Genomic DNA, 24,641 nt, shown 5'->3' on the forward strand with positions numbered 1-24,641 from the left:
ATGCCGACGCTTACACTCACCTAGTCCCACTGGCCCGCACTCAGCCCATAACCCTCCATTCCTTTCCTGACCATATACCTGTCCAATTTTACTTTAAATGACAATACAGAACCTGCCTCTACCACTTCTACTAGAAGCTCATTCCACACAGCTACCACTCTCTAAGCAAAGAAATTCCCCCCGTGTTACCCTTAAACTTTTGCCCCCAACTCTCAAATCATGTCCTCTTGTTTGAATCTCCCCTACTCGCAATGGAAAAAGCCTATCCACGTCAACTTGATCTATCCCCCTCATTATTTTAAATACCTCTATCAAGTCCCCCCCTCAACATTCTATGTTCCAAAGAATAAAGACCTAACTTGTTCAGCCTTTCCCTGTAACTTAGGTGCTGCAACCCAGGTAACATTCTAGTAAATCTTCTCTGTACTCTCTCTATCTTGTTGATATCTTTCCTATAATTCGGTGACCAGAACTGTACATAATACTCCAAATTCGGCCTTACCAATGACTTGTACAATTTTAACATTACATCCCAACTCCTATACTCAATGCTCTGATTTATAAAGGCCAGCATACCAAAAGCTTTCTTCACCACCCTATCCACATGAGATTCCACCTTCAGGGAACTATGCACCATTATTCCTAGATCACTCTGTTCTACTGCATTCTTCAATGCCCTACCATTTACCACGTATGTCCTATTTGGATTATTCCTACCAAAATATAGCACCTCACACTTATCAGCATTAAACTCCATCTGCCATCGTTCAGACCACTCTTCTAACTGGCCTAAATCTCTCTGCAAGCTTTGAAAACCTACTTCATTATCCACAACTACCTTAGTATCATCTGCATACTTACTAATCCAATTTACCACCCCATCATCCAGATCATTAATGTATATGACAAACAACATTGGACCCAATACAGATCCCTGAGGCACACCACTAGTCACCGGCCTCCAACCTGATAAACAGTTATCCACCACTACTCTCTGGCATCTCCCATCTAGCCACTGTTGAATCCATTTTACTACTTCAATATTAATACCTAATGATTGAACCTTCCTAACTAACCTTCCGTGCGGAACCTTGTCAAAGGCCTTACTGAAGTCCATATAGACAACATCCACTGCTTTACCCTCGTAACCTCTTCAAAAAATTCAATAAGATTTGTCAAACATGACCTTCCACGCACAAATCCATGCTGACTATTCCTAATCAGACCCTGTCTATCCAGATAATTATATTTACCATCTCTAAGAAAACTTTCCATAAATTTACCCACCACTGACGTCAAACTGACAGGCCTATAATTGCTAGATTTTACTTTTAGAACCCTTTTTAAACAATGGAACCACATGGGCAATACACCAATCCTCCAGCACCATCCCTGTTTCTTTTTTTTTTTGTAATCTTTTTTATTGAAGTTCATCAAACAAACATTTCCATAAGATGTATTTCAGACATTGTACATATATATCATATAATCATATATATCAATGACATTTGAAATATTTCTGTCAGAGCCCCTGCTATTTCTACACCAACTTCCCTCAAGGTCCTAGGGAATATCCTCTCAGGACTCGGAGATTTATCTACTTTTATATTCCTTAAAAGTGCTAGTACTTCCTCCTCTTTAATTGTCATAGTTTCCATAACTCCCCTACTTGTTTCCCTTACCTTACACAATTTAATATCCTTCTCTTTGAGGCCGGTTCATTGGCTATATTTAAGAGGAAGTTAGATATGGCCCTTGTGGCTAAAGGGATCAGGGGGTATGGAGAGAAAGCAGGTACAGGGTTCTGAGTTGGATGATCAGCCATGATCATACTGAATGGCGGTACAGGCTCGAAGGGCCAAATGGCCTACTCCTGCACCTATTTTCTATGTTTCTATGTTTCCTTAGTGAATACCGAAGAAAAGAAATTGTTCAAAATGTCCCTCATCTCTTTCGGCTCCACACATAGCTGTCCACACTGATTCTCTAAGGGACCAATTTTATCCCTCACTATCCTTTTGCTATTAATATAACTGTAGAAACCCTTTGGATTTATTTTCACCTTACTTGCCAAAGCAACCTCGTATCTTCTTTTAGCTTTTCTAATTTCTTTCTTAAGATTCTTTTTACATTCTTTATATTCCTCGAGCACCTCATTTACTCCATGCTGCCTATATTTATTATAGATCTCCCTCTTTTTCCAGACCAAATTTCCAATATCCCTTGAAAACCATGGCGCTCTCCAACTTTTAACCTTTCCTTTCAACCTAACAGGAACATAAAGATTCTGTACCCTCATAATTTCACCTTTAAACGACCTCCATTTCTCTATTACATCCTTCCCATAAAACAAATTGTCCCAATCCACTCCTTCTAAGTCCTTTCGCATCTCCTCAAAGTTAGCCTTTCTCCAATCAAAAATCTCAACCCTGGGTCCAGTCCTATCCTTCTCCATAACTATACTGAAACTAATGGTAATATGATCACTGGACCCGAAGTGCTCCCCAACACATACGTCCATCACCTGACCTATCTCATTCCCTAACAGGAGATCCAACACTGCTCCTTCTCTAGTCGGTACCTCTATGTATTGCTGCAAAAAACTATCCTGCACACATTTTACAAACTCCAAACCATCCAGCCCTTTTACAGAATGGGCTTCCCAGCCTATGTGTGGAAAATTAAAATCTCCCACAATCACAACCTTGTGTTTACTACAAATATCTGCTATCTCCTTACAAATTTGCTCCTTCAATTCTCGCTCCCCATTAGGTGGTCTATAATACACCCCTATAAGTGTTACTACACCTTTCCCATTTCTCAATTCCACCCAAATATTCTCCCTAGATGAGCCCTCTAATCTATCCTGCCAAAGGACCGCTGTAATATTTTCTCGGACAAGGAATGCAACACCTCCTCCTCTTGCCCCTCCGATTCTATCACACCTGAAGCAACAAAATCCAGGAATATTTAGTTGCCAATCCTCACTTATTTGACTTGATGAAAGTGACTCCTTTCACTGTATGTTTTGATGTTCACGGACAAATAAAGCTAACCTTGCTTCTTCTCCTAGTCTAATATTTTAACTTCTGCACCACCACTGTATTAGGCTCGCAAGGTACTAACATGGAACTTGCGGGCTGTTTGAAGCCCTGACTTAGTATCTTGACAGGTTGGATCATGGTCTGAAACAGCAATTTGAATGCACAGGAATTTAAGAGGAGCTGCACAGAGTAGTGGATTCTGCCCAATACATCACTGCCACATCCCTTCCCAGCATCATAAGACACTGCCTCAAAAAGGCAACATCCATCAAAGATCCCAGTCATCCAGACCACAGTCTTCACACAAACTACCATCAAGCAGGAGGTTCTGAAGCCTGAAGTCCCACACCAGCAGGTTCAAGAACAGCCACTTCCCTTCAACAATTTGACACTTGAACCAACCTGCACAATCTTAATCACTGAAGTTTAGCAATACTATGACCACTTTGCACCACAATACATTTTGTTTAATTGCGTTCTTCCTTGCAAAAATTGTGTAAACTTTCTGCTCAATTAATGTTTTCTCTTGTGAATGCAGCTTATTGGATGCTCTGTGCCTGAGAAGCTGCTACTAGTAATATTTTCATTGCATCTGTGCAAACAGATGACAACAGACTTGACTTTGTCTTTGACCCATGCACTTGATCAGACATTACTCCAACTACAAAATCCGAGGGAGGTCCAGATGTTCCTGAACAGATACACTTTACGAATTAAAAAAATAAAAATAAATAAATTATCCAGGACATCGTCAAGGAGTAATGCCTCAAAAAGGCAGCATCCATCATTAAAGACCCTCATCAACCAGGTCATGTCTTGTTCTCATTGCTGCCTTCAGGAAGGAGGTACAAAAGCCTGAAGGCACACACTCAATGATTCAAGAACAGCATCTTCTCCTCTGCCATCTGATTTCCAAATGCACATTGAACCCATGAACACTACCTCACTACTTGTTTATTTCTATTTTTGCACTTCTTATTTAGTTTTATAGCTGTTTGCATGCTTTTATGCACTGAGTTGCTGCCATATGATTGGCTGATATTTGCACCAAGCAACATGTGTACAGGTATACCTAATAATGGGGCCACAGCATGTATGTAATTAATGACCTGGCCTCCACTCCCTGCTGTGGTAGGTACGGACTCCACAGGTCAGTAGATTAATTGATTGCTGTAATCAATGCCCAGTGTTGTGGGTCAATTGACAGAAATGTAGAGAGATTAAAATGGGGTTAGTTCTAAAGATTTAAAAAATAACTTTGTTTATCACACGTACATTGAAACATCAAAAAATACAGTATGGTTTAAAACGTTGCTTGCAACAATTCAAATGAGTGAGGATCGTTCTGTGAAGCCCATTAGTGTCGCCACACTTCCGATGCCAACATAGCATGTGCACAACTTACTACCTTTAACCGTACACCTTTGCAATGCTGGGGGAAATCTGAGTACCTGGAGGTCATGGAGAGAACGTACAAACTCCTTACAGACAGTGGTGGGAATTGAACCATGATTGAAGGTTACTAGCACTTCTAACAAAAAATCCAGTCCACCTTCCATTTGCTCCTGAATTAGCTCGGTAGCACAGTGGTTAGCACAACACTTTACAATACCAGTGACCCAGGTTCAATTCCCCCACTGTCTGTAAGGAGTTTGTACATTCTCCCCATGACTGTGCTGGTTTCCTCCAGGTGCTCCGGTTTCCTCCCACAGTCCACAGATGCACCAGTTGAAAGGTTAATTGGTCATTGTAAATTTTCCCATGGCTAGGGTTAAATTGTGTTGCAGCTCGAAGGGCTGAAAGAGCCTATTCTGCACTGTATCTCAATTAATAAATAAATAAATAATTGCTCTGAAATATTAGAAGTAATCAATAAGTTTGTAGTTCATTGCTTGTAGTTGGCGCGTGGCCAAGTGGTTAAGGTATTGGTCTAGTGATCTGAAGGTTGCTAGTTTGAGCCTTGGATGAGGCAGCGTGTTGTGTCCCTGAGTAAGGCAATTAACCACACATTGCTCTGCGACAACATCGATGCCAAGCTATAATCTGCCCTTGCCCTTTCCTTGGACAACATCGGTGGCATGGAGATGGGAGACTTGCAGCATGGGCAACTGCCAGTCTCCCATACAACCTTGCACAGGCCTGCACCCTGGAACAAATCCATGGTCTCTCAAGACTAACCGATGCCTATATATAATTGCTTGTAAATGGCTCAACTACAAATCAAAAGAAATTCATGGGGAGCTCCTCACATAAGCAACGTCCTTCCTCTCCCCATGATTATGGTACATCACATAATGGATGTAGGCTAGGAGTCACATCCTGAATTATACGTGATGGGTCCCTTCTGATATGATGTCCTTCAGCTGACCGAAGAGAGCTGGAGAGGGAAGGGAAGGAGGTGGGAGCTGCAGGAAGTCAAGGGTGATGTTACACTCTTTCATTTGCCTGTGCTGAGAGAAAGCCAACAGCCTACAGTAGCACAGCCATTAGCGTGACGCTATTACAGCTCGGGGCATTCTAGAGTTCAGAGTTCATTTCCAGTGCTGTCTGTAAGGGTTCATATATTCTCCCCACAGACCACATGGATTTCCTCCAGGTAATAGTAATTTTTAAATCAACATCAACAGGCAGTAAGTAAACCTATAAGTAGGCAAATTTAAAAAGTAGGTTTTTAGAGGTGTTTTGAAACGTTCCACAGTACTAGCCTGGTGTGTCTCAGTCAGTACGGTTTTCCAGATTTTTGGTGCATAAGAGCAAAAGGCCCTGTCACCAGTTCTTATATGCTCGGCTTTAGGAACACTAAGCGAACCAGTACTTGTAGATCTAAGATTATGATTAGGGATGTAAGGGGATAGACACTCCAAAATATACAGAAGAACTAGAAGCCTTATATACAATTAAGAGTATATTAAAATTGATCCTAAAGGTAGACATCCCACCCTGCAAAAACTCATTTCAGGGAGGTAGCACCACAACCCCTCCTCCTGGTTGACCTCCAAGGGCGTATGTATACAGGACATTTGATTATGAAAGAAAATAATTTATTTGATCACATATTGAAACTATTTACATATATATATATATTCCTTGTTGAGTACTTTGTTGGCGGTCTCACTGCTAATAGCTAAATGCTAATGCAAATAGCTTTTCTATTTTCTTTCCAAACTTTCCTTATACTGTGATGCGGCTTGCTTGTCAGTTTTGAGCATTTTGCCAGAAGTCTCAACCTCATAGCAGTCTGTGCCAATGAATTTGTTAATTTTGCAAGACATCAGATTCACAAACGCTTTGTGAGACAGCGGACTTCTGAATTCTATCTTTATGTGACTCACCATGCTGAATGCCCTTTCCACATCACAATTAGAATTTGGGTTTGCTAATGAATGAATGATACCTGTTAAACTCATCTCAACATGTCTTTTACAGTCATTTAACCCACCATGGGCAATAGAAAAGTCACTGATGCAAACAGTGCAGTGAGCAAAACTATCATTATTTTTGACCCCTATTAGGGTATACTTTAGTGTAGTCTGGGGTGAAAGACGTTTTATATTTTCTTTTTTTGGAACACTCTTCCAGAAAAGCTCTGCAAAAGTGATTGACAATTTGGGGGAGGGCGGAAAGAGAGAGGGAGAGAGAGGGAGGGGAAGAGAGAGGGAGAGAGAGGGAGGGGGAGGGGGGGAGGGGAGAAGAGAGGGGGGGGGAAGAGAGGGGGGGAGGAAGAGAGGGGGGGAAGAGAGGGGGGGGAAGAGAGGGGGGGAAGAGAGGGGGGGAAGAGAGGGGGGGAAGAGAGGGGGGGGGAAGAGAGGGGGGGGAAGAGAGGGGGGGGAAGAGAGGGGGGGGAAGAGAGGGGGGGGAAGAGAGGGGGGGGAAGAGAGGGGGGGAAGAGAGGGGGGGAAGAGAGGGGGGGAAGAGAGGGGGGGGAAGAGAGGGGGGGGAAGAGAGGGGGGGGAAGAGAGGGGGGGGAAGAGAGGGGGGGGGAAGAGAGGGGGGGGAAGAGAGGGGGGGGAAGAGAGGGGGGGGAAGAGAGGGGGGGGAAAGAGAGGGGGGGGAAGAGAGGGGGGGGAAGAGAGGGGGGGGAAGAGAGGGGGGGGAAGAGAGGGGGGGGAAGAGAGGGGGGGGAAGAGAGGGGGGGGAAGAGAGGGGGGGGAAGAGAGGGGGGGGAAGAGAGGGGGGGGAAGAGAGGGGGGGGAAGAGAGGGGGGGGAAGAGAGGGGGGGGAAGAGAGGGGGGGAAGAGAGGGGGGGAAGAGAGGGGGGGAAGAGAGGGGGGAAGAGAGGGGGGAAGAGAGGGGGGAAGAGAGGGGGGAAGAGAGGGGGGAAGAGAGGGGGGAAGAGAGGGGGGAAGAGGGGGGGAAGAGGGGGGGGAAGAGGGGGGGGGAAGAGAGGGGGGGAAGAGAGGGGGGGGAAGAGAGGGGGGAAGAGAGGGGGGGAAGAGAGGGGGGGAAGAGAGGGGGGGAAGAGAGGGGGGGAAGAGAGGGGGGGAAGAGAGGGGGGGAAGAGAGGGGGGGAAGAGAGGGGGGGAAGAGAGGGGGGGAAGAGAGGGGGGGAAGAGAGGGGGGGAAGAGAGGGGGGGAAGAGAGGGGGGGAAGAGAGGGGGGGAAGAGAGGGGGGGAAGAGAGGGGGGGGGAAGAGAGGGGGGGGAAGAGAGGGGGGGGAAGAGAGGGGGGGAAGAGAGGGGGGGGAAGAGAGGGGGGGGAAGAGAGGGGGGGGAAGAGAGGGGGGGGAAGAGAGGGGGGGGAAGAGAGGGGGGGGAAGAGAGGGGGGGGAAGAGAGGGGGGGGAAGAGAGGGGGGGGAAGAGAGGGGGGGGAAGAGAGGGGGGGAAGAGAGGGGGGGAAGAGAGGGGGGGAAGAGAGGGGGGGAAGAGAGGGGGGGAAGAGAGGGGGGGAAGAGAGGGGGGGAAGAGAGGGGGGGGAAGAGAGGGGGGGAAGAGAGGGGGGGGAAGAGAGGGGGGGGAAGAGAGGGGGGGGAAGAGAGGGGGGGGAAGAGAGGGGGGGGAAGAGAGGGGGGGGAAGAGAGGGGGGGGAAGAGAGGGGGGGGAAGAGAGGGGGGGGAAGAGAGGGGGGGGAAGAGAGGGGGGGAAGAGAGGGGGGGAAGAGAGGGGGGGAAGAGAGGGGGGGGAAGAGAGGGGGGGGAAGAGAGGGGGGGGAAGAGAGGGGGGGGAAGAGAGGGGGGGGAAGAGAGGGGGGGGAAGAGAGGGGGGGGAAGAGAGGGGGGGGAAGAGAGGGGGGGGGAAGAGAGGGGGGGAGAAGGGGGGGGAAGAGAGGGGGGGGAAGAGAGGGGGGGGAAGAGAGGGGGGGGAAGAGAGGGGGGGGAAGAGAGGGGGGGGAAGAGAGGGGGGGGAAGAGAGGGGGGGGAAGAGAGGGGGGGGAAGAGAGGGGGGGGAAGAGAGGGGGGGGGAAGAGAGGGGGGGAAGAGAGGGGGGGGAAGAGAGGGGGGGGAAGAGAGGGGGGGGAAGAGAGGGGGGGAAGAGAGGGGGGGGAAGAGAGGGGGGGGAAGAGAGGGGGGGGAAGAGAGGGGGGGGAAGAGAGGGGGGGAAGAGAGGGGGGGGAAGAGAGGGGGGGGAAGAGAGGGGGGGGAAGAGAGGGGGGGGAAGAGAGGGGGGGGAAGAGAGGGGGGGGAAGAGAGGGGGGGGAAGAGAGGGGGGGGAAGAGAGGGGGGGGAAGAGAGGGGGGGGAAGAGAGGGGGGGGAAGAGAGGGGGGGGAAGAGAGGGGGGGGAAGAGAGGGGGGGGAAGAGAGGGGGGGGAAGAGAGGGGGGGGAAGAGAGGGGGGGGAAGAGAGGGGGGGGAAGAGAGGGGGGGGAGAGAGGGGGGGGGAGAGAGGGGGGGGAGAGAGGGGGGGGAGAGAGGGGGGGGAAGAGAGGGGGGGAAGAGAGGGGGGGAAGAGAGGGGGGGAAGAGAGGGGGGGAAGAGAGGGGGGGAAGAGAGGGGGGGAAGAGAGGGGGGGAAGAGAGGGGGGGGAAGAGAGGGGGGGGAAGAGAGGGGGGGAAGAGAGGGGGGGGAAGAGAGGGGGGGAAGAGAGGGGGGGGAAGAGAGGGGGGGGAAGAGAGGGGGGGAAGAGAGGGAGAGGGAGAGGGAGAGGGAGAGGGAGAGGGAGAGGGAGAGGGAGAGGGAGAGGGAGAGGGAGAGGGAGAGGGAGAGGGAGAGGGAGAGGGAGAGGGAGAGGGAGAGGGAGAGGGAGGGAGAGAGAGAGAGAGAGAGAGAGAGAGAGAGAGAGAGAGAGAGAGAATGAAAGCAAACTATTGGTAGCACAGGGAAGAAGGATTTCACTACTTAGCACAAAGAGAGACCAATCAGGGTGCTCTCTCTGTCACTCTCTCGCTATGTCTGTCACTCGTTCTCTCTCTCAAAAAAAAATCGATTTCCGGAATATTGTATATAATTTGCGGGCATCAGGGAGCCGCTAACAATATATGGGAGACTCCTGGAACTTTCACGAGAGGTGGGATGCCTGTAAAGGTCACTGGCAATCAGTGTGACGGTGCCTAAATCGATGAAATGTGCGCAGATTTTTATTTTTTTGGTTAAGATACTTGCTGGTGCATTTTGAACAAGCTCAGCCAATTTATGTTTTGAGGCTCTCATTGGGAAGACCAACTTCAGGGATACATACTGCATACATACTTCGATAACAAATGAACCTTGAACTAAAAACAAAAGCAATTCCTCCCAGATTCCAAAGGCATGCCGTGCTAGTAGGTAACTGGTCACTGTAAATTGTCCTGTGATTAGGCTACTGTTAAATAGGCATGTTGCTGGGCAGTGCAGCTCGTTGGGCCGGAAGGGCCTGGTCTGTGCAGGATCTCTAAATAAACTAAAGAAATAAACCCCACCACTGCAATGCTCTGGGAGCTTCAAGGAAGCCTTATATCCCTGTTACAGCTTTTGTGACCTTATAACAAACCAAAATGCTTAAGAAGTAGGTAAATGTAATGACTGCTGTAATGTAGGAGGCAGTGTTGTCAATTTGCATCTGCAAACTCCCACAGACTTCAAAATCAAAGTAAAAATTATTATCTAAGTACCATTTGCTACCTTGGGAGGTGTTTACAAGAAAATAAATGCGATAGTTTATTAAAAATGATACATAAACCAAGACTGACAAACAATTAAAGTTCAAAAGAAGAAAATCATACAATATAGTTGTTTGTCATTTGTAAAGAGTCCTTGAAAGTGAACCTGTAGGTTGTGAGAAGTGAGAGAAGTTATCCATGCCGGTTCAGAAGCCCGAATGTTTGAAGGGTAACAACTGTTTCTGGTGGTGTGGGCTCCAAGGCTTCTGTGCCTCTTGCTCAATAGTAGCAGTGAGAAGTGGGCCCAGTCTGGATTGGAAAGGTCCTTGATATTGGCTCTCCTTTCTTGTGGGAGCTCTGCATGGAAATGTGCTCAATGCTGGTGAGAGTGCTTCGACTGTGATGGACTGGACAGTATACACCACTTTCTGTAGGCATTTCCAGTCCTGGAATTTACTGTTTCCACACCAGGTGGTGATGCAACCAATTAGGATACTCTTCACCCTGCACCGAGAGATGCTGATCAAAGTTTTGGTGACATGCCGAAAACTATGCAAACTTCTAGAGATGCTCTCATGCCTTCTTGGTGATGGCACTTGCCTGCTTCAGCTTCAGTATACATGGAAAGCAGTTCAGAGAAGGTTTACTAGCAACACACAAAAGGAGCCGGAGGAACTCAGTGAGTCAGGCACTTACTGAAATACAGTAAACCCTACGATTGATCCTTGTGTTCTTGCACTTCTACCTTCACATACACTCAGTGGCCACTTTATTAGGTACCTCCTGCGTAAGATAGCCACTGAGTGCAAGTTCTGTATTTACTGTAGTCCGTCCACTTCAAGGTTTGATGTGTTGTGCGTTCAAAGGTGCTCTTCTGCACACCATTGTTGTAAAGCAAGATTATTTGAGTTACTGTCACCTTCCTGTCAGCTTGAACCAGACTGGCCATTCTCCTCTGAGCTCTCTTATTAACAAGACATTTCACTCACAGAACTGCTGTTCCCTGTTTTTTTTTTACTTTTTGCATAATTATCTGCAAACTCTAGAGGGGATGAAACCATGCAGTTTGTTTCTGCTTGCTTATGGACTTCTAGCCAATTTATAACATTACAGAGTTACCTACCTACTGAGAAACACCCGCAAAATGCTGGAGGAGCTCAGCAGGTCAGGCAGCATCTGTGGAAAAATGTACAGTCAACGTTTTGAGCCGAGACCCTTCAGCAGGACTCTTGTTTGTGATTGCACACTTACCTACTGAGTCTAGATAGGGAGTCTAGAATTCTCCATTAAACAAATGACTATACTCACTGGTATTTAAAAGAATGACAGGCGTCTCATTGAAACCTATTGGATATTGAAAGGCCGAGAGAAAGTGGACATGGAGAGGATGTTTTGTATAGTGGGGAAGTTTAGGACCAAAGAGCACAGCCTCAGAATACAAGGAGATCCCTTTAGAACAGAGATGAGGAGGAATTTCTTTAACCAGTGGGTGGTAAATCAATGAAATTCATTGCTGTGGAGGCTAAGTCATTGGGTATGTTTAAAGCAGAAGTTGATAAGTTCTTGATTAATTGGGGCATCAAAGATTACAGGGAGAAGGCAGGAGAATGGGGTTGAGCAGGGTATTAAATCAGCCATGATCGAATGGCAGAACAGACTCAAAGTGCTGACTGGCCTAATTCTGCTCCTACAGTTGACAGCAATGGTCTCAATTTAAATCATAGGCCTTTCACAGTATTTAATGGACTATTTCCCAAGGTCTACAATGTTATATGTGTTCGTTATAAAAACCACTGACAGACCACAGCATAAAACATACTGCAGGCTGTCTGCTTTAAATTATACACCATCTGGTTTGTGGACTGAGAGGGAGGCAGTAAAAGTATTCTTATGTTCATTCTGCATAACAAATTAGCCACATAACTAGGTTCAAAGTTCAATTCCCGCACACATTTATACACATAAGCACTGACACTGCGGGCTTATGTCTTGTTGGAAAGAGGCAGCATACAACTCCATTCTAACAACTTTTTACAGGAGCTTTCTGCGTTGAGAGTGTCCTATCTAGCTACATCATTGTGCGGTACAGAAGCCGCAAGGCATCAAACCGCAAGACCCTACAGAGTAAAGACAAGCCAACGGTATCACTGGAATTGCTGCCCCCCATTTGTGACATTTTCAGAGAGCATCGTACATGAATGTGCTAAAGCACTGTTGAGGATCCCTACCACCCATCCCAGTGTCTTTCACCCACTACCATCAGGAAGAAAGTACAGAAGCATCAGGACTAGGACTGCCAGACTGGGTACAGCTTCTTCCTTCAGGCTGTGAGACTAATGAATACCTTGCCACCACATCAGATACTGATTTCTCTGCTTCCCAAGGACGAACTAGAAAAACAGAATGAATGTTTCTCAAGCATAAAGGTACATTCAGCGAGGATATCAAACAATGGTTGACCCAATCAGGTTACATTGAAGGTCAGATTGCTGCAATAAGTGAATAAATGTCTTACCTTCCAACAGGCAACATTTCTCAAACTCTAAGGCATGTTTTGACTACACATATAGCAAATGACCCAAGAATGCAGTGCTGGAGATCTTGGGAGCAGTTTGTCTGGCACCAGGAGGACACAAGAAAGTACTGCAAGCAATGTTGCACTAATAGATTTGTGCTGCAGAGAGGACTCGCTTTCAGACATTACTAAACAAGTTGAACAGAAGCACTGTAAGGTACCGATACGAGGAGCACCTCAAAACTGCAATCATGTCCTTCATCAATGCAATATTGAATGCTGGTCTCGTCACTAGGGCAGCAAGATATTGCTGTTTACCTGTGCTGCACACTACATGCATTCTGAATAATTATTTTATTAATTTACTTGTGGCAATATATTACTTATGTTTTATGTGTTATGTATTGTGGGTGCACCATGTATGGAAGAACATTGTTTCATTTGGTTGCATACAAGTACAGTCTAGTATTGTATATATTTACAGTAAACTTGAACTTCTTTCTCCACCATGAAGCCTTAGAGCAGTTCACCTACAAGAGATATGACAGTAAGAATGGTGTGTAGAGGGAAATCAGGTGTCTGGAACCTCCTCTGACAACAGGAGCCTTGGTTGATCTACTCAACCAAAGAGATGTCAGGCTGGAGATGGGGCAGATTAGAACCAAATCGTGCATAGATAGAGAAATAAAATTGTGGCAGGGGGTGGGGGTGGAAAATCTGCATTCAGAAAGAAAAAGAAACAATACAATAGGGAAATAAACAGCATTTGATTAAGAATTCTACATTTCCTGTGCCAAAAGGAGATTGAACAGTTCAACTTTTCTTTAGACCAGAGGGATAGATCAAGATTCCTTTCCCAATGACGACAATGCAGGGCCAGACTTAATTTTGAATGGAACACTTAATTGAAAATTAATGTTCAAAACCAGTCCTTAAAGGGAAAGTAAATAAAGAGATGTGATTTGATGTGAGGGAAATGTATTGAGTGGATATTGACCACACCTGAAAACTTGCGGCTATTACAAGGTTCTCGCAGTGTACATTATTAATGTTCCATTACATTTCCAGGAGGATCCTGACACTTGGCTTTTGGGCTCATCTGAGAGCTTGCAGCTATTATGAGGTCTGCATGGTACATATTATTAATGTCCCATTACATTTCCAGCAAGGTCTCAACAAATGGGCTCAGGGAGGAGTGAAAGGCGGGTGTGGGGCCTATGCTTACCTCACCACAGGCTGTGGATTTCCCAGAGTTCTGCAGTCCAGTCGCACCATGCTCCCTTCAGTCACCTCTTGGCTCCTCAGCTTCTGGGTGAACCGGGGGGCTGAGCAAGCAGCAGTGAGGTCCCCTGCCATCTCTGCTCTGGCTTCACCCTCCTGCTCCGTCGACCGGCTCTGCCTGCCAGCCTCAGAGCCAGATGCCGGAGCCGGAGTTGCCCTGGATTCCACAGGTCTGGTCTTCCCAGCCAGCTCTCCACCAGCTTTGGTGTGGCTCTTCGGTGAGAGGTATCCGCTGTCAGGGGATGAGCTGTCGCCCTTGTGTTTCTGCTGGGACGAGTGCGGCGGCCGGGCAGTCCTGAAGATGGACGACAGCTCCTCAATGAATGACACGGCTTTGGGACGGAACTCGTTCCTGGGAGAATTCGGGTTTTGGAGTGCCGGTGCCGTGTTGTCTTTGGGATGGTGAGAGGGATCCAGCTCGCGGGATGCGGTTTCCCACTGTGTGTCTGATCCTCCAAGGGGTACTACAGAGCCTGGGGTTTCTGGTCGACTGCTGTCACGTTGGGAGTGGGCACAACTGTATTGGATATCTGACATCACAGTGCCATCCGCCTCAGCGTTCTTGCCCGAGGGTGCTTCTGCCAATCTGGTGGTCCCCTGGGAGGACAAGTCCGGGCTGCCTGGCGAGCTGGCAGAGGAGTGGGGACAGAGGTAACGGGAGATGTCCTCCAGCTGAGGTTCCTCAGCCTCCTCCGACGAGTTCTCGGCTATGGCCACGCGGGCCAGGTCGAGGCTCTTGTTCATCTCCTCCTGGCTGAGGAAGGCCGAGAGGCCCAGGACTGGGCTACCCATCCCATCTTCCTGGAACTCTGAGAGAGAGTCAAAGTACAGGTCGTGTGACGAGACCTCGGACATCACACCGTCGCACGTATCTGGGGGTTTCCCGGATGAGTAGGCCTCCTTTAGCATCTGAGAGAGGGGCAGTGCATGATCAAGTGACCTGTCTTGCATGCTGAAAATTAACGGAGAGAAAAACCACATTACCAAAAAGAAAAATCGTTGACTCGACCATTTCCTTTTGCAGCTTCTTGGCACACAGATTCTACTTAACAAACAATACCACATCCAGAGTAAAACAGAGATTCTGCCAAACTCTTGACTGCATTAGCTGTGGCTCCATTATGCTTAGGTCTTGAGCCAGGAAAACTCAGGGTTCAGATCTCATATTGCACCCAGCACTTTGGCTCGAGAGATTATTTCACTGCAAGTAAGGGTTGCCCCATCACACAATCTCTTTGACCCACCACCATCTGGAAGGAGGTACAGCAGCATCAGCACTTTGGGCTGCCAGACTGGGCAATGGCTTCTTTGCACAGACTGCGAGTCTAATGAATACCCTACCACCACTAAGGTCTCGTCACAAGAACAGTGAACTGTTTACCTGTGTGGCGCACCCCACCTGCATTTTGAATTACATTTCACTAGCTTATCTGCGGTAATATTTTGTTTTATGTGCTGTGTGTAATATATGCATCGTGGGTATCCCAAAGGTCCAGAGGAATATTGTTTCATTTGGTGGTATACATGTAGAGTTGGATGACAGTAAACTTGGGCTTGAAATGTTATCAACACACACAAAATGCCAGAGGAACTCATCAGGCCAGGCAGCATCCACGGAAAAGAGCACCATTGACATTTCCGGCTGAAACCCTTCAGCAGGACAATGACTCAGATTAAAAATGTGTCGGAGAACTCCACGCAGCTGCTCAGCACACTCCTTCAGGACCTTGGTTGCATGTTATGCATACTGACCATTTCATCATATCAATGCATTGAGTTTGTACAGTAACAGAATGAAGTGTCACAGCTCCAGAGGAAGTGCAGGCAGACAGAAAGGTGCAGTAAGGAGGGAAAGTGAGAGTTTAAGAAACCATCTTATTGTACTAGGGGACCATTCAATAGTCTTATATCAATGGAGTAGACGCTGTCCTTGAGCCTAATGGTATCTACTTTCAGGCTTTTGCATCTTCTGCCCGATGGGAGAGGAGAGAAGAAAGAATGTCTGAAGTGGGAGAGGTCTTTGACTCTACATTACCAAGAGAGCAATAAGTGCAATTAGATTTACTAACCATCAACCATCAGGGTCTGGAACCAGTGGGGATAACTTCACTTGTCCCATCACTGAAATGATCCCATAACCAATGGCCTCACTTTCAAGGACTCTTCGTCTCAAGCTCTCATAGTTATTGCCTATTTATTTATTATTATTATTTCCTTTTTTCCTTTTGTATTTGCAGTTTGTTGCCTTTTGTACACTGTTTGTCCGTCCTGTTGGGTGCAGTTTTTCATGATTCTATTTTGTTTCAAGTATTTACTGTGAATGCCCACAATAAAATTAACCTCAGGAGTGTATATGGTGACGTACCCACTTTGATAATAAAAATTACTTTGAACTTTTTAAACTTTACAAAGTCTCAGCATGATATACTTGCTCTTGTATTCTAGTCCTCTCAAAATGAATGCTAACATTGCTTTTGCCTTCCTTACCACTGACTCAAATTGCAAGTTAACCTTTATGGTACCCTGCAGAAGGACTCCCAAGTCTGTTTGCACATTTGATTTTTGAATTTTTTTCCCTATTTAGAAAACAGTCTATGCCTTTCTTCCTTCTACCAAAGTCCATGACCATAGACTTCCCAACACTATATTCCATCAGCCATTTCTTTGCCCATTCTCCGAATTTGTCCAAATCCTGCAAACACTCTTCTTCCTCAACACTACTAACCCATCCACCTATCTTTGTATCGTCCACAAAATTGGCCACAAAGCCATCAATTCCATCATTCAAATCACTGGCACGCAACATGAAAAGATGTGGTCCCAACACCAATCCCTGTGGACCCCCGCTAGTCACCAGCAGCCAACCAGAAAAGGTCCCCTTTACTTCCACTCTTTGCCTCGTACCAGTCAGCCAATCTTTTATCCATGCTAGTATCTCTCCTGTAATAGTACAAGCTCTTGTTAAGCAGCTTCATGGCAGCACCTTGTGAAAGGACATCTGAAAATCAAAAGTAAATGAAATCAGAAGTAACTGTCTATCTTGCCTATTATTTCCTCAAAGAATTCCAATAGATTTGTCAGGCAAGATTTTCCCTTAAGATTAAGGGAATCCCTTATGGATCCCTTCTATCCCTTATGGATAGAAAACTGGTTGGCAGATAGAAAGCAAAGGGTAGCGGTGAATGGGTGTTTCTCGGAATGGCAGGTGGTGTCTAGTGGGGTGCCACAGGGCTCGGTATTGGGACCACAGCTGTTTACGATTTACGTCAACGATTTAGATGAAGGCATTGAGAATAACATCAGCAAGATTACTGATGATACTAAGCTGGGTGGCAGTGTGACATGTGATGAGGATGTTAGGAGAATTCAGGGTGACTTGGATAGGCTGGGTGAGTAGGCAGATGATGTTTAATGTGAATAAGTGTGAGGTTATCCACTTTGGGAGTAAGAACAGGAAGGCAGATTATTATCTGAATGGTGTAAAGTTAGGTAAGGGAGAAATACGAAGAGATCTAGGAGTCCTTGTTCATCAGTCACTGAAGGTGAATGAGCAAGTACAGCAGGCAGTGAAGAAGGCTAATGGAATGTTGGCCTTTATTACAAAGGGAATTGAGTACAAGAGCAAGGAAATCTTCTTGCATTTGTACAGGGCCCTGGTGAGACCACACTTGGAGTATTGTGTACAGTTTTGTCTCCAGGGTTAAGGAAGGACATCTTGGCTGTTGAGGAAGTGCAGCGTAGATTCACAAGGTTAATTCCTGGGATGTCAGGACTGTCTTACACAGAGAGGTTAGAGAGACTGGGCTTGTACACGCTGGAATTAAGGAGATTGCAACATATAAGATTATTAAGGGATTGGACAAGATAGAGGCAGGAAATATGTTCCAGATGCTGGGAGAGTCCAGTACCAGAGGGCATGGTTTAAGAATAAGGGGTAGGTCATTTAGGACAGAGTTAAGGAAAAACTTCTTCTCACAGAGAGTTGTGGGGGTCTGGAATGCATTGCCTCGGAAGGCAGTGGAGGCCAATTCTCTGGATGCTTTCAAGAAGGAGCTAGATAGGTATCTTATGGATAGGGGAATCAAGGGATATGGGGACAAGGCAGGAACCGGGTATTGATAGTAGATGATCAGCCATGATCTCAAAATGGCAGTGCAGGCTCGAAGGGCCGAATGGTCTACTTCTGCACCTATTGTCTATTATCTATTATCTATTAAATCATGCTGGCTGACTTTGGCCTATTTTACCATGTGCCTCCAAGTACTCCAAAACTTCATCCTTAACAATCGGCTCCTAATATCTTTCCAACCACTGAAGTCAAGCTAATTTATCTATCATTTCCTTGCTTCTGCCTCTCTCTGTTTTAAAGTGGACTGACATCTGAAATTTTTCAGTCTTCCAGAACCATCCTGGAATCTATTGATTCTGAAAGATCATTGCTAATGCCTCCACAATCTCTTCAGCTACCTCCTTCAGAACCCTGGGGTGTAGTCCATCTGGTCCAGGTGACTTATCTACCTTCAGACTTTTCATCTTCCAATACTAACAACACTCACTTCTACTCCCTGATACTCTCAAATTTCTGGCATACTATTTGTGTATTCCACAGTGAAGACTGACACAAAATACTTAATATATTTGTTTGCCATTTCCTTGTCCCCCATTACTACCTCTCCAGTGTCATTTTTCTGTGGTCCAACATCCACTTTCATCTCTCTTTTACTCTTCATCTTTCTGAAAAAAAATTGGCATCCTTTTTCAATTCATTGACCGGCTCCTTATAGCTTTTTAGTTACCTTCTGTTGGTTTTGAAGAACTTCCCAATCCTCTACTTTCCCACTAATTTTTGCAATATTATATGCCCTCTCTTTTCCTTTTATGCTGTCTTTGACTTTCCTTGTCAGCTACAGTTGCCTCATCTTCCCTTTAGAATACTTATTCATCTTTGGGATGTATCTATCCTGCACCTTCTGAATTGCCCCCAGAAACTCCAGCCATTGCTGTTCTGCTGTTATCCCTGCTAGTGTTTCTTTCCAATCAACTTTGGGCAGCTACTCTCTCATGCCTCTGTAATTCCCTTTACTCCACTGTAATACTGAAACATCTGACTTTACCTTCTCCCTCTCAAACTGCAGGGGGAATTCTTCCATATTATAACACTTCCTCCTAAGTTTCCTTTATCTTAAGCTCCCAAATTAAATCTGGTTCATTTCACAACACCCAATCCAGAATAGTCTTTCCCCTAGTGGGCTCAATCACAAGCTATTCTAAAAAGCCATCCTTTAAGCATTTTACAAATTCCCCCTTTTGGGATCCAGCACCAACCTGATTTTCCCAATGTACCTGCATATTGAAATGCCCCATCATTGCCTTTTCTATCCCCTAAGGATGTACTGGGGGGCAGCCTGCAAATGTCACTATTCATTCTGGCACCAACAAAGCTCAGCAGGACAACAGAGAGCACAACAAGCAAGGAAACAACAAAACCCTTTTCCTTCCATCCACAAACATGACAGCCCTCCAACTCCAGGACAGGCATCCAGGCCTCTCGGCCACTGGGTTTGACTTCTGATCGACATTCAGGCTCCAATTTTTGGTACTGTCCCTGGACTACCCCAACCCAATGCTTATCACACTATTGAAAAATATAGGGGCAGGGATCATTTGTCCTTTGGAATCTTGCTGTGCATTATTGTGTGCTGCTTCCTGAGTTGCAACAGGAAGCACACTTTAATAGCATTTCACTGACTGCTTGAGGTCACAGTGGTTGCTATAGAAATGTAAGTCTTTGTCAACCAGAGCTCCAGCTACGACCTGCCATCTGGAGTCAATTCCATTTAAAAAAAAAGTACTGAATCTTTTATTTTACACAATCAGTGAAGTAAATCAGAACCTCAAGCACCAGACTTGTTAACCCTTCTTGTGCAGTTAAGTTCAGTTTATTGTTACGTGCAGGATTAGGGTGAGGTACAGGTACAATGAAGAACTTGCTTGTAGCAGCATCATAGGCACACAGAACATAAATTGTCAAAGATAGTGAAGGAAAAGACAGTGCAAAAATACATTAGTTCAAAAGGCAAAATGAGGCGAGTCTGCAGGGGAAGTCGAAGGCCCAACATCTGTGAGTCCGAGTTCACTGAAGGCTGGAGACTGAAGATGACCTGACCTGGGGCCTGGGGTTGGAGAAATGAGTGTGTGAGCATGTGTGTGGTGGGGAGGAGTGTGGCTTGCTATGCTGTTATTGTTTTCGCACTTGCTGTTTCCTGCTTTGTCATGTTCTGCAGAACATGGCGAGCACACTACGTATGTGCCGGAACACTTGCGGGCTGTCACCTGCACAACCTTGGCAGTGTTGGTTGTTAACACAAATGGTGCATCTCATTGTAAGTTTTGATGCTCTTGTGATAAATACAGTATTGTGCAAAAGTTTTAGGCACATGTATATTGCTACAGTGCCTAAGACTTCTGCACAGTTCTGTAGTAATTTTATGTATTGCACTGTGCTGTTGCAAGGAAAACAAATTTCATGACATGTATGAGTGATGATAATCCTGATTCTGATATGGGTCTCTATTGTGGACTGAGAATGAGAAGCGGACAGGGAGAGGGGAATCATGGTTGGGAAAAGGAGAAGGGAGAGGAGAGGAAATGGGAAGCACCAGAGAGACATTCTGCACTGATCAATAAACCAACTGTTTAGAATCAAATAACCTTGCCTGGTGTCTCAGGGTTGGGTGCGTCTGCACCCCTGCCACCCACCCCAGCACTCCTTCTCTGCCACCTGCCCCACACCCCTTCTGCAGCACTCCACCCTCGCCATTCCCAACATCCTTTTCTCCTGCCAGATTCACAAAGTTGCTCACTGTTCTATGTTGACAAATACAGTACTGTGCAACAGTCTTAGGCACCCTAGCTATATCTATGTGCCGAAGACTCTTTCATAGTCCTGTACATCTAAATCTGAAGTGACCCATAGTGCTCAGTGGCTGCAGTAGGGATCATAGACTGAGCTGCATAGGACATTAAGTTAGTGTGGGTGATATTCCTTGGAGTTGATAGGACAGGATATTACAGGGAGATAGGGATAGTATAACTCAAATCACTTCAGTCACCTGGTCAGGTAATTTCTAATTAGAGATTTGTCCCCATTCACACTTCCTGGGTTCCAGAGCCACTATGACCTTGCAGAATAAAGATCAATTTGGGAATATTTGATTGGGCCCCAATGTCTGAGGTGAAGAGGAACATGGAGAGTACTCTTTGCCACACCTCAGAACAGCCAAGTCATTGACAGTAAAGGTTATTCAGCCCATTAAGGCTGTTATACTGAGATATTGGAAGACCTGTGATCTATCAAAGACTTGCACTGTTGACATCTACACCTAGTGGAGATATTTTATGGTGTTTTATAAGAGAAGAATGGGAAGATTTCTCTGTGAGGGTTATCAAGATGACACAGAAACAGGCCCTCTAGCCCAACTGGCCCATACTGACCAAGATAACCATCTGATATAGAATTGTACATCATGTACAATTGAAAGTGAACACAATAGATGTGATTACTTATATTACCAGATACCTTAAATCACCAGGTGCAGATGTGAACAACTGAGGTACTTGGAGCTATGTGGATAAAGTAGGTCTCTCTCTCTCTCACACACACACACACACAACTATTGGTGCTGAAAATCCTGAGCATCATGCACAATGCTGGAGGAACTCAACAGATCAGGCAGCATTGATGGATGGTCATTGTTTTGGATTGACACCCTTCACTGGGACTGGAAACAAAGAAGGGGAGATAGGTAGTATAAAAGGGTAGGAGCAGGGGGTAGAGCAAGAGCTGGTGGATGCAGATGAGGGGGGAGGAGAATGATACACAGACGAGGGGGGGGGAAGTGTGAATGATGCAGGAAATTGGAAGGTGCTAGGTGGAAGTAAAGAAGATGGAATCAGATAGGACGGGACGATGGAAGGAGGAGAGGCACGGACTGGAGGGAGGAGGAGTGTGTGGGTGATGGGCAGAGGAAAGAGAAAGGATGCTAGGGCTGGAAAGCAAAAAGGAATGATAAGGGGAGTGATTACCAGACGATAGAGAAATCATGCCGTCAAGCTGGAGACTACCATCTGGAAAATGAGGTGTTACCGCTTTAATCTGCATCTGGCCTCAGTCTGGTAGGACAGGAGATGCTGGACAGGCATGCGAGTGTGGGAATGGATTGAGGAATTAAGACAGCTAGTCACTGAGAGATCTTGGCTGTTATGGTGGATGGAGTGAAGGGGCTCGATGAAGTGATTCCCCCAATCTGCATGGGATCTCAATAAGATGTAGAGGATGCAATAAATGAACTTGATAGATTCATATATAAAGGACTACCTCACCTGGATGGACTGCTCAGTCATTTCAAAGGATCTTGTTCTAAGCTCTATGTCTCCATGAAAGATCAGATCAAGCACTGATCTCATGGAATGCTGGAACAATATTGATGGACTGAATGGCCTTTGCTGTTGTAGTGTCATACAGTCTGGGAAGGTTCGCTTTGGCCCAAGTGGTCTATACAAACCAGGAGTCCCACCAATGCTGATGACCTAGCTCATCTAGGATGATAGGGAACATGGTCCAGACACCTCTCATCTTCACCAAGTGTCAATGGTGTCTGGGGAGCTTATCAGAAGCAAATCCCAAACCGAGATCAAACTTTGTACCATATGGCAAGGTTGAGGATTCTGGAAACCAGGTACTGTGACCAGGGACAAAGATTAAGACACAGATTGACAGAAGAATTACAGAAGGAACTTCAGTGGCAGAATATCCCTGCCTCCTTCTCCTGTCCTATAACCTCCTCAGCTCCAAGGACCATCACCCAAACTAACCTATTCTCACAACTTTACTGAAACATAACAAGAAGTGTTAATAAATTTGATCCAATGAAGTGCTTGAGGTTCATATTGAACCTTTGAAGCTAAGGGTTAAGCATTTAAAATGGAATGGGCTCCAGATGGTAGGAATTTGTAGCCAATGTTTCTAATTCAATACAAATCTTTTAAAAATACATCCTTTCATTGAAATTGTAGTAAATATATACTTACATGTTTGAAGGCTTCAGCACTCTTTTCCCCACCTGGGTAATGTAAAGCTGATATAATATAGCAGGAACCATCTCATTAAGCAACCCAAAGGCCTCATTGCTACAGAAATCACAGGTGGGATGCATAGCAACCAATCAGATAACTAAAAGCCTGGAAATTGCCCTTTGGCCTGGTGACATCACACAAAGTAAGCTTCATATTGGCTTTTCTTATTTATGAATAAGTGCAGCCCATTACATTGGCAGAATGATCTCTTAATTTATGGAAATTTGTAAATGCCTTGGAAACAGTTTATAAAAGGTTAATTAGGTGGTTAAAAAGGTGAGGATTCTTTTGGAGTATTGTATTCAGTTCTGGCTACCTAATTACAAGAAGGATGTGAAAACCTTAGAGAGGGTGCAGAGGAGATTTACCAGGACGCTGCCTGGATTAGAGAGCATGCCCAGTGAGGAAATGAGTGAGCCTTTCTCTTTGGAGTGAAGGAAGATGAGAGGTGATTTGATAGAGGTGTACAAGATGATAAGAATGTACAGCCAGCACCTTTTTCCTAGGGCAGCAATGGTGAATACAAAAGGGTATAGCTTTAAGGTGATTGGAGGAAAATATAGGAGTAGGTTTTTTTTAATACACAGAGGGTAGTGTATATTTGGAATGCACTGCCAGAGGTTGTGGTACAGGCAGACACATTGGGGACATTTAAGAGTCTCTTAGATGGGTACATGGATGGAAGGAAAATGAGCACTATGTGGGAGGGAAGCTTTAGACTGACTCTGAGGTAAGGTGAAGGCTGGCACCTTGTGGGCTGAAGGGTCTATGTTCTACCAAATGTTCTTATGAAGAGAGTTTGAACGGGATAGGTGAGGTTTAGAAGAGTCAAAGAGGATGTGATTGAAACAGATATTTACGAGGATGGTGTCTGGTGTCTAAGAGAAGTGGTCAGAGTAGGATTTTATTTCTTGGAAAATAGGAGAATGAGGGGTGACCTTATAGAGGTGTTTAAAATCATGAGGGACATAGACAGGGCAAAGTCTTTTCCTAGGTTTAGGAAATCAATAACTAGAAAGCAAAGTTTTAAAGTGAAAAGGGAGAGACTTAAAAAGGACCTGAGAGGCAATGTTTTTACCCGGAGGGTGGTCAGTATATGGAATGAGGATGTGTTTGAGACAGTAACAATATTTCAAAGTTATACAGATAGGTACATCGGTAGGAATGGTTCAGAGCAGGGGTTCCCAATCTGGGGTCCACAGACCCCTTGCTTAATGGTATGGTGAATGGCATAAAAAAGGTTGGGAACCCTTGTTTAGAGGATATAGACCAAACATAGGTAAATTGGACCAGCTTAGATGGGAATCATGGTCGGCACGGACCCTTTGCCCATCGTGTCATGCTAGCCATCAAGTACATACTTAAGTTCATCCTGTTTAAGTGCTAATCTAATTATATCTTGAATCATTTCTTAGATGCCTCTCAAAGTGCAACCTTACATCCCAGATATAAGAGGTGGAAATGGGTAAGTCCGGCCAGCCGAGTTCTGGTGAAGCTGTACAGGCCAATCCTCTGTACAGTGGATGCAATAGATTACAGAAACATTGACAAACTCCAACCATACCATCGATACGATGGAGACCGGAGGTCACAGACAGCCTACGCTCCCCTGGGAACTAAGGGCCCAAGAAGAAGAAGAATTTCCTATATGTTC

At 45.8% G+C, this 24,641-nt stretch overlaps 1 protein-coding gene across 2 annotated transcripts in view; it reads right to left on the reverse strand.

Annotated features, from left to right (window-relative positions):
- Nucleotides 1-24,641, reverse strand: part of palld (palladin, cytoskeletal associated protein) — a 490,195-nt gene that overhangs the window by 442,957 nt on the left and 22,597 nt on the right. For both annotated transcript variants that reach the window (XM_073047881.1, XM_073047880.1), the window contains exon 2: nucleotides 13,797-14,804. In XM_073047881.1, the coding sequence (XP_072903982.1) occupies nucleotides 13,797-14,803 (1,007 nt within the window). In that variant the 5' untranslated portion in view covers nucleotide 14,804. The remainder of the gene's footprint in view (nucleotides 1-13,796; nucleotides 14,805-24,641) is intronic.

This window comes from Hemitrygon akajei, chromosome 6 (assembly GCF_048418815.1).
Source record: "Hemitrygon akajei chromosome 6, sHemAka1.3, whole genome shotgun sequence".
NCBI lineage: Eukaryota > Metazoa > Chordata > Chondrichthyes > Myliobatiformes > Dasyatidae > Hemitrygon > Hemitrygon akajei.